Source organism: Carassius auratus, chromosome 20, assembly GCF_003368295.1.
Source record: "Carassius auratus strain Wakin chromosome 20, ASM336829v1, whole genome shotgun sequence".
Classification (NCBI taxonomy): Eukaryota; Metazoa; Chordata; class Actinopteri; order Cypriniformes; family Cyprinidae; genus Carassius; species Carassius auratus.
The window spans coordinates 5,378,241-5,395,816 of NC_039262.1; the positions used below are offsets into that span (position 1 = coordinate 5,378,241).

General features: G+C 34.2%; 1 protein-coding gene across 4 annotated transcripts in view; it reads right to left on the minus strand.

The window, feature by feature from the left end:
- LOC113120662 (dystrobrevin beta-like) overlaps positions 1-9,622 on the minus strand; it is a 29,612-nt gene extending 19,990 nt beyond the window's left edge. For 3 of the 4 annotated variants that reach the window (XM_026290623.1, XM_026290622.1, XM_026290619.1), the window contains exons 1-5: positions 9,423-9,622; positions 2,705-2,747; positions 1,301-1,365; positions 1,127-1,207; positions 157-370 (exon numbers count right to left, since the gene is read on the minus strand). In XM_026290623.1, coding sequence (XP_026146408.1) covers positions 157-370; positions 1,127-1,207; positions 1,301-1,364 — 359 coding nt within the window. In that variant the 5' untranslated portion in view covers position 1,365; positions 2,705-2,747; positions 9,423-9,622. Of the gene's footprint in view, positions 1-156; positions 371-1,126; positions 1,208-1,300; positions 1,366-2,704; positions 2,748-3,943; positions 4,035-9,422 lie in introns of those variants that run through there. The other variant, XM_026290620.1, reaches the window with a different exon arrangement.
- Between the last annotated feature and the right edge of the window lie 7,954 nt (positions 9,623-17,576).

The window sequence follows — 17,576 nt, forward strand, 5'->3', positions numbered from 1 at the left end:
GCTGATTCACAACAGAAAGTTCAGAAGAATGGCATTTATATGAAATAGAAATCTTTTGTAACATCATAAATGTTTTTACTGTTGCTTTGGATCAATTTAATGCATGCTTGCTAATTAAAAATATGAATTTCTTGAATCAAAATCACACACGCTCACCTGTCGTGTGCCGCCAGCATGAAGTTGAGCAGCAGGCTGGTGTTGTGCTGGACGTTGATCTGGTGTGTGGTGGGCAGCCGTTTGTTTAGCTGCTGGTAGATGCAGGTGATGATGGTCTCCAGCCGAGCCACACTGATCTCGGTGCAGACGTCCAGCGTGTTCAGACCGTTGTCACGAAACGCCTCGATCATGTTCCACACGTCCACCAGATGCACTGAGAGAGAAAACACATCAAATATAGGGAATTACGTCAGAGAAGTACTTACTCCGTCAGTCCAGATGACTACATAAACACATAATATGAAAAACTCACTTGAAATTTTGTCATTTTTAACCCTCTGTTAATATACATTACCTTTTAAAATTTTTTTTTTTAAAGAAGTCTCTTATGCTCAACAAGGCCGCATTTATTTGATCAAAAATACAGTAAAAACTGAAATATTATTATAAAGCAAAATAGCGGATTTCTATTGTAATACACTGGTAAATGTAATTTATTCCTGTGAATTAAAGCTGAATTTTCAGCATCATTCCTCCAGTCTTCAGTGTTACGTGATCCTTCAGAAATCAGTCGAATATGCTGATTCGCTGCTAAAGAAACATTTCTGATTATTAGCAATGTTGAAAACAGTTTTACTGACTAAAATTGTTTTGGAAACCATGATTTTCTTTACTTATTTGATGAAAATGAAAATATAAAGAAAAGTATTTGTTATAGAAATGTTTGGTAAAATTCTAAATGTCTTTACTGTCACTTTTGATCAACTAAATGTGTCATTGATAGTTAAAAGTATTAATTTCTTGTTGACCCCAAACTTTTAAACAACAGTGTATTTCTGGCCTATGTTTCACTCTCATTATACTAAATAGAGTTCATTCATGCCGAGCTTTGTTTTGAATTTGCAAACAATCTGAAAAATGCATCTTTTTCAAGATTACTCCGTTTCAGTTGATTTGAAGTTCCACTCACGGTTGCATTTCTTCTGAATGAATCTGAGCTTGCAGGCGGTGCGGTACGTGGACAGTCTGATGGTGTCATAATTCTCCGTCTCTGAAGAATCAAAGTTGCATATTTATACTCAGATGCACCAGTTTCTGAACATGTGCATTGTGGGTCAAAGGTCACGTGCTGGGAGGCACTCACTCATGTCTGTGAAGATCTGCTTCCTGTCGGCCATGACATTCCCCTTCCGTCTCTCCTCTATCATCCTAGACACACACAGAGAGAGAAATGAAACATAGACGGGTGATTATTTAATTAGAGGCACTCTTGAGCTTTCAAAATAGACATCTTTCAAAAAATGAAGCATCTTCAGATCTCTCACATTAATGGCAATGTCTTGTACTGAACAAAAAGTCATTATGGTAAATAAATGTGATGGTAATGGCAATTTTTTTCTTGTGTTGTTACTAAAATAAATAAAGACTTGTATTTTTGCATAATGTGTAACAATGTGATTTAGTTTTTTTAAAACATGCATGATAGTAAAGAAATGTGATGGATTGTATCGTAACTAGGAATGAAGGAAGGAAGGAAGGAACAACCTAGAAACCAGATGTGCCAAAAACCCGTTAACAGAGACTTTTTGTGACACTCATTATCAGGCGAAACACAACTGAATTTTCCAAACAGTAACATCTTAATAAAGACCAGAACTGAATCTCTCTCTACTGAAGCACTGAAGCATGTGTACACACATTCCTGCAGGGATTTGAGGGTCTCCGGTGAGACTTACCCATAATCCCCTGGGACACAGAGGTACAAACACTCACAACAACTCCACTAAAACTGACATCCAAACACATTTAGGAAGAACTCATTCTGTTATTCATTCACCGTCTTCTTCAACTCGATGACATCTTCGTTTTGTCCTCATTGCCTTTGCCATCCTTTTATTTGAAATTCTGCACAAACTCACAACTAAGTGAAAAGAATTTGTCAAACGCGCAGCACCTCACTGTCCTGAACTCACATCAACACTCATCACACAGACACGCTAAAAATCCTTGCCAACACACAAACACATCAGCTGCAGCTGAGGACTTCCTGAAACGCTTTTCATCACAATGATATTTAGTGAAGAAATGCGGTATGAAAGGGTTAAAAGTTTGGAGTCAGTAAGATTTGAGTTTTACTTACTTTTACTCAGTAAGGATGCATTAAATTGATCAAAAGTCTTCCACACAATCATTAAGCAGCATTGATAATAATCAGAAATGTTTCTTTAGCAGCACATTCAAATGATTTCTGAAGATCATGTGACACTGAAGACTGGAGGAATGATGCTGAAAATTCAGCTTTGGATCACAGGAATAAATTACATTTTAAAAGATATTCCAATAGAACTTGGTTATTTTAAATTGAAAAAATAATTTCACAATATTACTGTTTTTTCTTTACTGTATTTTGATCAAATACATGCAGACTTGGTGAGCACGAGACTTCTTTCATAAACAGAAAGAATAGTGCACACATTAAATGCTGAAATGCAACTGAAATCTGTAAAGCAGAAGTACAAGTTAATTAAGAGGAAATGTCATTGGTTACCTGATCTCGGCTTTAAGTCAGTCAGGGGAGAGCATCAAGAGGCCTGAAAACAGAAGGAAGAGAGTGAGATGATCAGACGATGTGTCACATGAATCACAGATTAATCACACATTCATCACAGCCACAGTCCTGATTCCCACACTGTTCATTCATCCTGCGTCGTCTGTCAATCACATCTGCTCCTGTCACTGAGCCACAAGAGATCTTCACTTTAGTTTCTCTTTCAGTAAATATTCAAGTGTTTCACCAAAGGATTCCATATTCCAGTGGCTGTAGTTCACAGTAATGGTCCATTTCATTAGCAGATTATATTATCATGATCTACAAACCCCTGGCAAAAAATTATGGAATCACCATACTATTATTCATAACAATTAAACAAATCACAGATATCACACAAAACTAGTTTTGTTTAATAATTCAACATTCTGGTTATTTGAAACATACCTCAAAAAAAAAAAAAAAAAGAGATAATAAACTTTTAAATTCATGAAAATGTGTTTTCTATATCAAGTAGAGAAAAAAAAGGTTTGAATCATTTCTCAAAACACAGAGTTAGTACTTTGTTGCTCCTCCTCTTGCTTTTATGATGTCCTGAATTCTTTGGGGCATGGACTTCTTCATCAATATTCTTCATCAAGCTGGTTTCAACTTTGTCGAACAGCGGTTGACAGGTCAGCTTTGCAAGATGGAGCAGTTTAGTCAATTTCCACCATGAGTTTTCAATCGGACTGCATTGCATTAAATTGCATGTGTAATTTAAATCCATTTGAATTTTCATTTCTGAGTGAACAATTCCTTTAATTAGCCAAAAATACCCCAATATATATATATTAATTCCTTTTCATATCAGAAAAGTATACTGAAAATACACTTAAAATAAATATATCATTTACAATAGTTCCCAATAGAAGTTCCCAAGGCTGGTTCGGGAGGAGCCTAATCATTCATATCATCAACACACAACAGATATTAAACTGCTGCTGGAGTTAATTAATTCAACCACAGTCTCTGCCCAAACACAAACACTCTCAAAGTGGAAGTAGAGGAGGAGTCACACAGACGGGCGGCAGTGAGTTTACTATTCCTGTCAGTCGCCCAAACACGTGACCTTTCACTCACACACCATAAGTGGAAAACAATTATGTAAAGGCACCATATGAGGCGTGTGTGTGTGTGTGTGGTCAGGCAGATTTTAGCCTGTGCTGATGCAGTTCATTCTGGAACCTCCATTCATACCTGCATTCAGTTCAGAACCAAAGCCAGAGAAGAGCCGCTTTACTTCAGACATCACGGCCCCTCCGAGACCAAACCAGAAGAGAACGCTGCTGCTACTCACTCGACTAATGCTGTCAGATATTAATATTACAGCCAGTTATTAATAACACTGCCAGATATTATTGGTTCACTGCTGTGAGCAGTTATGAAACAACAGCTACAGTCCAAGGCTCAACAACGATTTTTTTTACTTGACATGCCAACATTTTTAATAGAGCCAACACACACACTTAAAAAATGATATTATAGCAACACATTCCCTTATTTGTGTGTGTGTGTGTGTGTGTGTGTCTGTGTGTGTGTGTATAACTAATATATATATATATATATATATATATATATATATATATATATATATATATACACACATATACACATATATATATATACACATATATATATATATATATATATACACACATATATACATATATATATATATATATACACACAAAAAAACTTTTTGTATAAATTTGTATAAAAGAAAATCTTTCAAACAAATAATGTATGATAAAATTATTATATTCGACATTATTTTACATATACGTTTAATAAATTCTATCACACTATTTTTTACATTTTTTAAATGTCATTTAATATAATATAATAAATTAAATTATATAATCACATTTAAATTCATATTGCTGCTTATACACAGATACAGTAAAAAATATAAAAGTATAATACTGTACATATATTTTGTAAGTGATTCATGTTAGAATTATATAAATATACATAAACAATTGGAAATAATACACAGTATGTAAGTACATATGTGTATATGTGTGTGTGTTTAAAAGTTGTATACATTTTATTTTATTAACTATATTACAAATTAGTAATAGTTTAAGTAATAATAGTTTAAATATTATACATGCAAAATTATAAAAACCTGAATACATCATATTGTTTACAATTGCTATAATAACAGGATAATGTACAGTCCATTGCAACTCTGCAAGAGTGCAAATGTTGCAAAACATTACCGATTTGTTTTATAATGATCAAACCATCTTAACTGATGCTTGCAAGACTTTCGCAAGAATTTAGCAATTTCAACAAAACCTCATCTAGCAGCTAGATTACATTACATGGGTGACAAACTGACTTCAGATGACTATAGTAATGTTGAAGTATTACAGTACACTAAGGGCCGTTTCATAGTCAACGCGAGAAACGTGAGCGACACGCTCCCTTTCATAATCTAAACAGTGAACGCAAGCATCACGGGTGATGCGTGTATGCAATACACTGCTCACGCAACAGGGGGTAGTAGAGTCGGGTGATATTAGTAGAGTCGGGTCGCGTGATATTCAGATCACAATGGCAACTGAAGAGGAGTGTATTCTGTTGCTGATGAACTATCGTATAAATGTGGATGAATACGTATAAGTTCACATAATTTTTCCTCTTCGCCCGCCATTGTATTCAAACCTTCTTCTTCTGTAAACACAATATACTTGAATCAATGTACAATACTTGCAATGTCGCCCCCACCGACAACGCATAGTATTGCGTGAATCGGCGCATCGCGTATCAAAAACTAGGACGACACATTTTGCTACGCACCGACGCATAATGGCGGCCGAAGCGTAACGATGCGTAGCCTTGGGGATGATTATGCGTACAGATGCGTTGACTATGAAACGGCCCTAAACGGTTTAAGCAATAAAAACACATTTAATTGCAAGAACTCAAGCACCCGCCTGAAACAGGTTTCCACCTGTCAGAATAACTGTGTGTGGCATCATGAGAAAAATGATTAATTCGGAAGCTAGTCTGAAAGTCTCTACAGTAGCAGCACTGTATAACTGTGTTATGGAAACATTTACCACAGTAATATTTGCTATGACGACCACAACTGACAGCTCCATCTGCCTGTTTACTCAGCATGTGTGTTTAAACACTGAGTGTATTTATATATAGCATCTAATAACTGTCTTAATTAATCATCGGAAGATATTTCTTTTGAGTTGGAGGAGTCTGTTCTTTTCTTCCTCTGCCAGCTCATATCAGTTTCTCTGTGACGTGGAGCGAATGATTGAATATCTCCTCTAGGGAGATCAACAAAAGCCTCCGGACGGTTCCCGGGGACAGCGGCCCTCATCTGGCTTTTAGACGCTCCTCTGTTCTCCGTCAGCTTCTTTCTCTCATGCGGCTCAATGTCTTTGTGCACAAAAAATAAGATCAAACTCAGACGTCACATCCATTGAGAGAGACGTGACGGAGCACAGGAGAGATTGTGTGTGTTTGTGTTTCACAGGACTGACAGCGGCTCTATTTGCATTTGGTACAGAGACAAATAAAGCCCCAAACCCTGAAAGTTCAACACACTGAAGTGCAGGGTAACTAATGAAAGCTGTCAAGAACACATCCGCCTCTATTTCACCACAAAATCAAAAGATAAGAATTACAAGTTGTTGTTTTTTTTTGGTTACTACTGGTGCCATCCATGATTAGTTATATTAAAAACATAAGATATTGAAACAACAAAAATAAAACATCACATATATATATACACACACACATACACAAACAAACATATAAATATAAATCATGATTAATCGCATCCAAAATAAGTTTGTTTACATAATATGTGTGTACTGTGTATATTTATTATGTGTATACACATACAGTATACATTTTAAAAATATTTACACGTATATATTTAATCATATAATTTATATTATATATATATATACCTATATATATATATATATATATATATATATATATATATATATATATATATATATATATATATACCTATATATATATATATACATACACAAGCATAACATTTTCTGAAATATATACAACCATGTGTATATATATTAATAATAAAAATACACAGTACACACATTTTGTGTGTATATATATATATATATATACCTTTTATAAAAACCCTTTATAAAAACACAAAAATCACTAAGAATGATTTTTTTAATTCCTGTGAAGAAAATAAATGGATAATATGCTTCCAGAACCAAGCACACTATAAAAAGCACACAACGGCAGCCAACATTATCATCATAAAAAAAACTTGCATAAATAAAGGCCAATCCATTTTTTCTGATGAGGTCATAAACAGGTGCATCTGGATTAAACCTCCACCGATTCAACATAGTAACATTTCAGAAATGTGTTAAAGTCATAATTCACCCAAAAAATTAAAAATGTATCAAAATTTACTCAACCTTACGTTGTTCCACACCTGTATGAATTTCTCTCTTCTGTTGAATGCAAAACATTATATTTAATTAAAGATTGTAAATAAGCAAACAATTGTCGGTAGCCACTGATTTACATACTAGCTTGGGGAAAATAAACAAAGACGGAACTCAATGGCAAACAGAAAGAAAAAAGATTTGGAACAACTGAGGGTCAGTTAGGGGCCATCTAAAAGACACTGTAAAAACTGAAAACTTTTTATGCAACAATTTACAAGACAATTGGGTTTCGGGGGCCTGAAAAAGCAAACTTTTGAAAAGGGGTTTCAAATTGTACGTTTTGGAAGACAATAAGATTATCATCTCCACGTAAGCTATAAAAATGCACATACATCATGCGCATTACGTGTTCATCCCGAGCTTCTTCTAAAGTGACATCGCCAACTACTGGCCTGGCAGCATACTACAGTGTTTTCATCTTTTGCATGGATCAGTGTGAGCTAGGGATTTATTTGGACAACATTGAAAAAGAAAAACCTTCCAGTTCTGCAGTAGCCTACATCACTGTCCGGGAAACATACCCTACATGAGGACAGGATTTACATTTTTGGCAGAACTGCCCCTTTAAAGGCGTGAGATGTTCTGCAGAATGTACAATGATGTCACAATCAATAAATGAACACACCTTTTAGGGTCTGCCAGTTCGTATGATTATTTTTATTTTATGATGTCCTAATTCTGGAAAAGGCCATCAGTATGTCTGAATGCCACTGTAAATGTGGACATGTGTTTGTGTGTGTGTGTGTGTGTGTAGCAGGTAGGCAGAAAATACAACAAGGGGGACAAACATTCCAAAGATTCTGGAATTCAAACCTCTCTCTGTGTGTGTGTGTGTGTGTGTGTGTGCTTTTACTCAGGTCACTTGAATAAATGGATTTCAAACACTGTTTTAAGAAGCCGAAGCCGAAGCGCAGCGAGCAGTAGGGGCCCCATTCACTTGGGCACACACTCATACACACATACAGTACAGAATGGCATGAAGACACTCTCGTAGTTATTTTTGCCTCAGTGAGGACTTCAACTCTTTCTGGTCTGGTACAAACATGCACAAATATGATTTTGCAAACTCACAGATAATCTCATCAGTTTTTCTAGTCTTCCTATTCCAGAGAAAAACACTGTCTGTTCTCATAATCTTCCTTTATAATATGATAAGTTCCTCTGTCTTGGATCATTTCTCACTAGAGCACAAGTTACAGCCCCTTAAAAAAAACCACCATGGTATTTAGGACACCAGCACTATTATGGTAGCAGCATTGTTTTACTCCAAGGGTTGTAATTTAGTATATGGTACACACAATAATAGGCTATATTATAAGTATAGGCTATAAAATTGCACTGTTTATTAATAAAGTGGCTTATTTAGGCAACTAATCCAGAACTCAAAGTTCAATGTCAGATCAACCAAATGGAAAACAATCCAATGTATTCATTTACCACATTCTTACACAAAGTACCATGAGCATATACAGTACATCAGTCTTTTGGACATGCATTTCTGGAAATAGCATCATGTAAATAAATAACATGGTACATGAATTTCAATACCATGGTATAAAGTACAGTGGTGATTCAATCACTGCATCGTGGTACTACAAAAGTACTTTTTTGGTAAACGATGTAACTACTCCAAAGTACTTTAAAGAGATGGTAGCATGGTAATACTATGGTATTTTACTCAATGCATTTTAATGTCGTGTTTCTGACTTCCCACGGACACACAACAAAACACACATGCACCAGTTGAAAAATCAATCTTAAACACACAAACACACACGAGGAGCTGAAATCTCTCATGAACCTCTGATGTTCAGTAAGAAGTTTAACAGATTCAGGATGTTTCGCGTTTGTTGTTTTCGCGGAACGGAAACGGTTTCAACTGCATGAACTGACGCGTTTGCTCAATACACACAGAAGTAACCCCAAACCCCAAAAGTTATATATAAATTAAGAAGGTTTAAGACTTCATTTCTGTAAGTTAGAGGAATGAAGAGATGAAAGCGAGCAGCCATGTTGTCAAACATTAACTCCATCTTCACCTCATTCACCGCTCAGAGTTTCTTTCCTGCAGATGCGAGTACGTTTTTATAGTTTATAGTGTTAGGTTATCATTTAAAGCGTTGTTTTGTCGTGTATAGTGCGGGGTTTTGGTTTCTAGTTGTGTGTTTAATGGAGATTTAGTGTAGAGCAGAAGTTCGGTTTTGACTCACCGGAGCGAGTTTCCGCCGCTAGGATCCCGTTAAAACCCCTCCAGCATCAGACTCTCTCTCATCTCAGCCTGTGATTTATCATTATATTCTCATGATTCAGTTCAGTTCAGTTCAGTCACGATTCATTCACGAGATCTCCGGTGTAACGACAGACCGACTCTGTGTGATCGCTCGCCATTCTCTCTCTCTCTCGCTCTCTCTCTCTCTCTCTCTCTCTCTCTCTCTCTCGCTCTCTCTCTCTCTCGCTCTCTCTCTCGGTACATGAAACCAGTAACGTTACTGGCAAATAAACAATTGTACAATTATATAGATATATATTTCATTATTTTATAATGCAAAACAATATAATATTAAATGTATCTATCTATACATTGTAAATAATACTGCTACTTAATTTTAATAAATAATTAATAATAATTAATTATTGAAATTTGACATTTTATAAAAAAATTGTTAAATAATATTTTTACATTTTAAATATCTTACATAGAATTATATTATATATCATATTTATACGACAATAATAAATCATTTTATTTAAAATATTTGCAATACAATAATACAATTAACAGTTAATCTACTACAATTACAATTTATCTGATTACATTTTATTTCATTTTAAGTATTTTTTTTTACTATTAAAATTATATTTTAAATATAAATATATATAAATATATAAATACTTATTTATAAATAATATAATATATAATATCTATTTTCAAATATATGTAATTTTTATACAAATATATTCAGAGCTATCAAGTACAAATCTTTTTAATTTTGTTGAGCCCTTTTTGTAGCCCCTCCTTCATAACTGCTCACAATGGTAAACCTATCATATATTATTATTATTATTATTAATATCTGACAGGATTATTATTACTAATATCTGAAAGTATTAGTCTCTGTAGCGGTAGCATTGCTCTGGTTTAGTCTTTGAGAGGCTAATAATGTAAGAAGATGTAGTTCATGCAGTTGCAATCCATCTTGCCAAATACTTCCATTACAAACGTGCTCCCTCATTTGTATTCTTCTGTCAAACGCAAATGCATGTTATTTGGAATATCCATGATTTATAGATAATATTCACACAATTTGTCAACTATTCTGAAGCCATACAGTAGTTTTAAAAATACATTTTTAAGTGTGAAAGACATTTGAGAACTTCACTTATTGGTGAATTAATATAAAGCTATCATATGCCTCAAGTATAGCTCAAAATACAGTTTTTTTGGCATTGGCAGTATAAACCACCATGCATTGCATTTTCTGCTGCCTAAGGACATGTTGCCTAGCATCTCCCTTTGTGTTCACAGGAGAAAGAACATAATGCAGGGTTGGAGCAGCACGAGGGTATTTTTGGGTGAACTCTTCCTCTCCGTGTGTAAAGCATGATGTCAGAGCTCACCCACCCGTGAGATATGTTTAGATTCAAAGACCAGACTAATGACTGGGATGACAGAGATCTGCATGTTTACCAAACTTCTATCTGAACTCAATGAGCCGAAACACTCATTATTATCAGCTGGTAAACATCAGTTTCGGTGTGTGTTGTTCAGACCAGCTGAGACACAAGACACAATGAAACCGCTTCAGTACACAAATCAAACATCTTATGATCCAGACGATACCAACCACAAATTAAAAATGATAGTGAGTCACTTAATTCATTATTATTTAACTTCATATTATTCTTTTAAATAAATTGCATATTTTGTATGTAAATATATATTATAAATTCTATAAATTACTATAAAATACAATATTGATAATAAAATAATAATAATATGTATAGTACTATAGTACTAGTGTCAATCTATCTATCTTGTAAATTATTTATGTGTTAATATATTTTTTAAGGTTTTTTATAATTTTTTAAAATTGTCTTCTTGGTTCACCTGGCTGAGAGCTTGCTTATTAATTAATTTATATATTTGCGTAATTAAAATAAATAAATAATATTTTTTACATTTATAATTTATTTTTAAAAATAATATATAATAATATATCAAAAATTATACAGACATTTTAACCTTAATTCAGTCATTAGTAAAATATCTAGAGTGATATCGCTACATTTTGAATTGGAAAAATTAAAAAGGAAAAACCTGTTTTTATACAGTCTATGGGAAAAACAAAAAAAACTCAGAAGCTAGCAACGCCATTTCAGATTAACCACGCCCACCAGCATTGGCCACACCCCTAATGTACATCACTGAAACCTTAAAGGTGAAACCAAGTGTGGCTCTTTAGCTCCTCCTCCTCTGAGGTTTCACCATTCATCCGTGAGGAACATTCTTCTGTGATACATGATATCACTTTTGAACACAGGTCATTAATCACAGTCCTCCTGCCTTTATTCTCTCCGCGGCCCAACACACAATCTCTCTTCTTTGTGTTTTTCTGCTGTTGTGTCTCACTGTCTCAGTAAATTACCAGCAACATCTGTATTTTACACAGAAAATACATCAACACAGGACAAAATAAGAGTTCTGCATAAATAAAAGATTATCTATTTACAGAAAGAACCTTTCTCTAGAGGCCTGTGCATTATTGAAAAGATATGTTCATGTTTGCAGACTCTAGGTTGTGTAAGGTCCCCAGATGAGTTTCAGCTGATGAGCGGAGAGTTTATTTCTGTGCGTCCGTGACATCTTAGAAGGCCAGGAACTCTGGGAGTGTTAAACCTGTTCAGAATGTGATCATGTGGACGGAGATAAACACAGTTTCCCAGATGAGCTGAACATTAACTGTCCTGCTGTCTGCAAACCTGGTGATCTCCAAGAGTTCAGAGCTATAAAAACTCTGTCTTTTAAGGAATACTGCAGATGCTCTTGGGCTAAAAAGGGCTTTTAGCTTCACAAATGAAGCTGTGGATACAAACCAGTGCTGACAAACAATTCATCGCAATTAATCACATCAAAATAAAGGTTTTTGTTTGCATATAATATATGTATGTGTAATGTGTTATGTATGTACATAAATACACATGCATGTATATATTTTAGAAAAATGTTACTTTTATATATTAAATACATTTATTACTAATATAAATCATATGACTATAGAAATTCAAATACAAGTAAATATTTTCTAAATACATAGTCTATGTGTGTGTATTTATATATACCTAATAAATATACACAGTACACATACATATACTATGCAAACAAAAACTTTTATTTTGAATGTGATTAATGGTTGGAGAGCACTAGAAAATTTCTAACATGCACTTACATGCCAAATTAAATGTAAAAAAATGTATTAATTATTTATTGTTTCTAATAATAATAATAATAATAATAAGTGTTGTTGTTGTTGTTATTATTAAATACGTTTATAATTATTTTTTACATAAAAAATATATGTTTTATAATAAAAATTCTAAATATAAATAAAAAATAATTTAAAATGTATTGATTATTTTTAAATAATTCTAGATTACTAGTTTCCTCATGTTTAGAAAAGGAGTCTGAACAGGTATAACGCACTCAAAATTTTACATACAACACTCTGAAATAAAAATCTAATAATTATTATTATCTACTATAATGATTATTATTATTATTTAAATAATAAATATTGTAATAAAATAATTATTTTGTTTATATTTATTATTTTTACATATAAAATCATGTAATAAATGAACACTATTTAAGGGCCTTTGTGTTGTCGATTAACTTGAAGTTAAAGGAAAATGTTCTTTATTGTATTGTATTTCTGTCCAAACTATTCTTTGAGGTGGGTTTCTGGCACATTTGTTCCAGTCAAGTTGGAAGAGCACTTGATGACCAGCTAAACCTGCTGAGCACCAGGTAGATCTTTTAAGATTTAATTTCCCCAAAGGGAGATAAACAAACAGCGAAATGAATAACTAGCTGTATTTCTCTGTTGTGAAGTGTTCAGTGAAGGTCATGTCATTTTGAATGTTGTTGTGCTGCCATCTAGCGGTCGGTAGCAGAGTCATAAATGGGTCATTCGGACTAGTTCTTGTGCAGATGGATTGGGGGTTTATTATAAGACATATTTCTATCCACAACATATAGATATTTCTCTTATATATATATAAATCTGTGTCTAAAACCAAAAACATCTCTTCATGAACATCAGTTAGTGTTTTCTATCCAGCAGAGGGCGCTGATGCCCCGGTTATTTTAACATTGGAGTTCAATAAAACTCTCTGGCCTGATTTCACAGACAGGGATTAGACTAAATTAGGATTCGGCCATAGTACAATTATGACATTTAAGCAATTTTTATAAAGTGTATCTTGAGACACAATAAAAACACTGATATATTTTAACCACTTAAATGTTACAGGTGGGCCTATTGGCGCTTTTTTTTCTTTGTCTTTTTTCTGTCACATATCTTAGTAATTTTCATAATTTAAATATCATATTTAAAATTTAAATCCTAAAATCCCGTGAAAACCATTTTGAAATCGGACATTGCATTACCATTGAAATGGTACTTTAATATCTTTAGACAGTCTCCTTCCCCCAAGTGGGTGGAGTCAGGTGCAGGCGCGGATCTACCGAAGTGGCATAGGGTGGCAAATGCCACCCATAAAGAAAGCCTTGCTACCCCTGCTTGGCAGCAACGAATTAAAGGTTATGGCCAATTTGAAAATGTACGAGCGCGAATCTTTCGTGATTCGTGATCCCGCACCGAACTCCCGAACTTATTCAAATGATTTGCGATCCCCAAACTGACTCAAATGATTCGCAAATCCGCTTTGAACTCCCGAACTGACTCAAATGATTAGCGATCCCGCTCCGAACTCCCAAACTGACTCAAATGATTCGCGATCCCCAAACTGACTCAAATGATTCGCGAACCCGCTTTGAACTCCCGAACTGATTCAAATGATTCGCGATCCCGCTCCGAACTCCCGAACTGACTCAAATGAATCGCGAACCCGCTTTGAACTCCCGAACTGACTCAAATGATTCGCGAACCCACTACAAACTCCCGAACTGATTCAAATGATTCGCGATCCCGCTCCGAACTCCCGAACTGACTCAAATGAATCGCGAACCCGCTTTGAACTCCCGAACTGACTCAAATGATTCGCGAACCCGCTCCGAACTGTCCAATAGATTCAAATGATCCTCGAAGCGGTTTCGAACTCCCAAACTGACTCAAATGATACGCGAATTCGTGAATATTCATAATTGATGGATGAACATCTATGCCCGGGTAGAGTACATCAGCAATCCAGTGAAGAGAAAAGAAAACTAAGAGTAAAAAAAAAAAAAAAAACAGAGATAAAGTTGGCATGACATTGGACTAGTGTCAAATTTAGGGACCATCTCTAAAGTTACATGCTATGTTGGTATATAACAGTATAACAGTAGCATTTGAGGAGAATGACTTATAGTCATGAAAACAACTGTAATTGTTAATGTAGGTGTCAGCTATAATGCACAATTGAATTGAATGTTTGATATTTATTACAATAATCTGTAAATCATATGTAAATTATGCAACTCTTCCACATGGGCTCAAACGCAAATTTGAAGCTCAATAGCATTTGAGGAGAAAGACTTGCAGTCATAAAACAGATTGTAATGTGTTCATTTAGGTGTCAGCTACGATGCACACCTTATACATTTTTAATATATATTAAAATAAAGTATAAATCATTTTAGGTAAAAATGAGGCCTGTTTATCACTTTCAGGCACATTCCTGTGAAAGTTTTTTTTTTTTTTCAGGTTCCCTTACGAAAATTACCCATGGTTTTAATGATAACACCACAAATCATTGTTCTTGTAGCCATGGTAACTGCAAATTAACCATGGTTTTGTTACTTCAAATAATAATTTACAAAGTATTAATATACTGTAATATTTTGTTGTTGTTGTTGCTATAAAAACAGACCTAAGCCATCAATAGCCTTTAAAATGACTTGAGGCAATAATGATTGGTTAATAATAACACTGTTAAAATACATTATGTAGGCAAATACAAAATAAACAATTTATGTACATGTTATTACAAATGCCATGTGATTGCTGCTGTTACACTTACAGGACAATCACATCCTTGTTTATGCTACTGACCAAACATTTAATTCAAATATTCACTTAAGCTTTCATTTTTGGATACCTGTTTGCTATATGACACAGCCTTTATAATTTCTTCAACAAAAAACGTGCATATCACAACCCTTACAAAAATAAACCATAGTTTTATCATAGTAAAACTGTTTAGTTTCCTTTTGCATGATTTCTGAATACTTGAGACTATAAAATAAATTAGAGTCTTAATAAAGTTATAGCCACAGGTTAATGTCGAGAGCTACAATTGTGATTTGTAAATACTACAATTTATTCATTTAGTTTTTTATTTGATTAAAGTTCTATTTTCACCCCTATAGTAGGTGTTTTTTTCCATCATCATATTTGAGGAAGGGGGGTACAACAATACAGTCCTGCTTAGGGCACCCATTTGGCCAGCAGCGGCCCTGAAGGTGTTGTTATACACGTCTCTGGGAATGTGTGCTCTACTACACACACACACACACACACACACACACACTGAAGCACGCGTGGTGTTTTCAGCTCTTCACTATATTGACACATGATGTAGGCTACACATGTGCACGTCAGCGCGCTATGAGAGCATTTCACCATTTCATTTGATAAAACTATCGTCATTCATTCGTATCGTATCGTATACACAGACTGACCGAAACGGCAATGTCTTTACGACAACCTGTTAAAATAAAATTTCGGTATAACTTGAAGAAATTCAAACAGAAATATAGTACTATTGCACAGTAGAGTATGCTAAACTTCAGGTTGGCCTAATAGCTAATAATAATAGTTAATTAAAAAACACTGAAACTCTGTCTACAACCCACCAAAATAAAAGTTTGGTCTAACTCAAAGCAATTATGTAAGAAATTGCTTAGTATAATATACTTAAAAATATATATATATATATTAAAACATTATTTTAAAGGAATATCACACAAGTTTTCATTGATGTTTTAATTTAAACTTGCCAAAACAATAACACCATATTTTTCAAAAACAATTTCTAAAAGTACATTTGTATTTGATCGTAATGGTTTTACTTGTTATAATGGGACCTGTATTGCTTTTAATGTAAACTGTAATGGATCCTGTGGGTCTCTATTGGTAATTTGTCACCTTGTATTGATGGTTTTTTAAAACCAGTAAATCCTAATGGAATATGTCCCCAAAACACCCTACAGAAAGCCATTTTTAATGGTTTTAATGGTTAAAAGTAAATCGTTTGTAATGTTTGTTATGGTAGTGGAAACCATTAGAATTTTTTTTTTTTTTTTATTCTTTTCAGATTATTGGTCTGGAAACTGTATCTGTGTACAAACCTCTGACAGACGTCTGTAAAATGTCAGTTTTATGTCATATGTTAAAAAACATGAAATTGAGCATTTCCAATGTATGTTCAGTCCAGGTGAGTGAACTCATTTCTAAAGAGGCCTGTCAATCATGAAATCAACCCGCACAAGTGTTTAGTGAGCGCTCCTTTAGTCGCTGAAGTGACACTGATGAAAGGGAAATGACCCTCATGTAGGTTAAACAGAACACGACACCGGCACACCGACCGCACACGACCTCCAGCCTCCCCCGGTTAACCGTAACGGAAGGAGCCGCGTGGGTCCGTGCGTTAATTATTCAGAGAAGATCGAGATAAACTGCATCAGCAGCTCTACTGTAAACCTCCATCAGACTGAGGGAGAGCGAGACTGCCTGACCTGTGCCCATTTTTGGCAAGATGTTATTCAGAGAAAAAGACAATAAAGACATTTATAATTGTACAAAATATTTCTATTTCTATTTTGCACTTTCTATTTATTATCCAAATTATCCAAAATAGCCTTTATCATGGTTTGCTCAAAAATATGAAGCAGCACGTTTTCAATACTGATAATAATCAGAAATGTTTCTTGAGCAGCAAATCATCATTAGAATGATTTCTGAAGGATCATAGTGAAGACTGGAGTGATGATGCTGAAAATACAGTTATGTCATCACAGTGATAAATTAAATTTTAAAATATATTACATTTTCATATTATAAAAATATTTAGGCTACTGTTTTTAGGCTACTGTATTTTTGATCAAATAAATGCAATCTTGGTGATCATAAGAGACTTAAAAA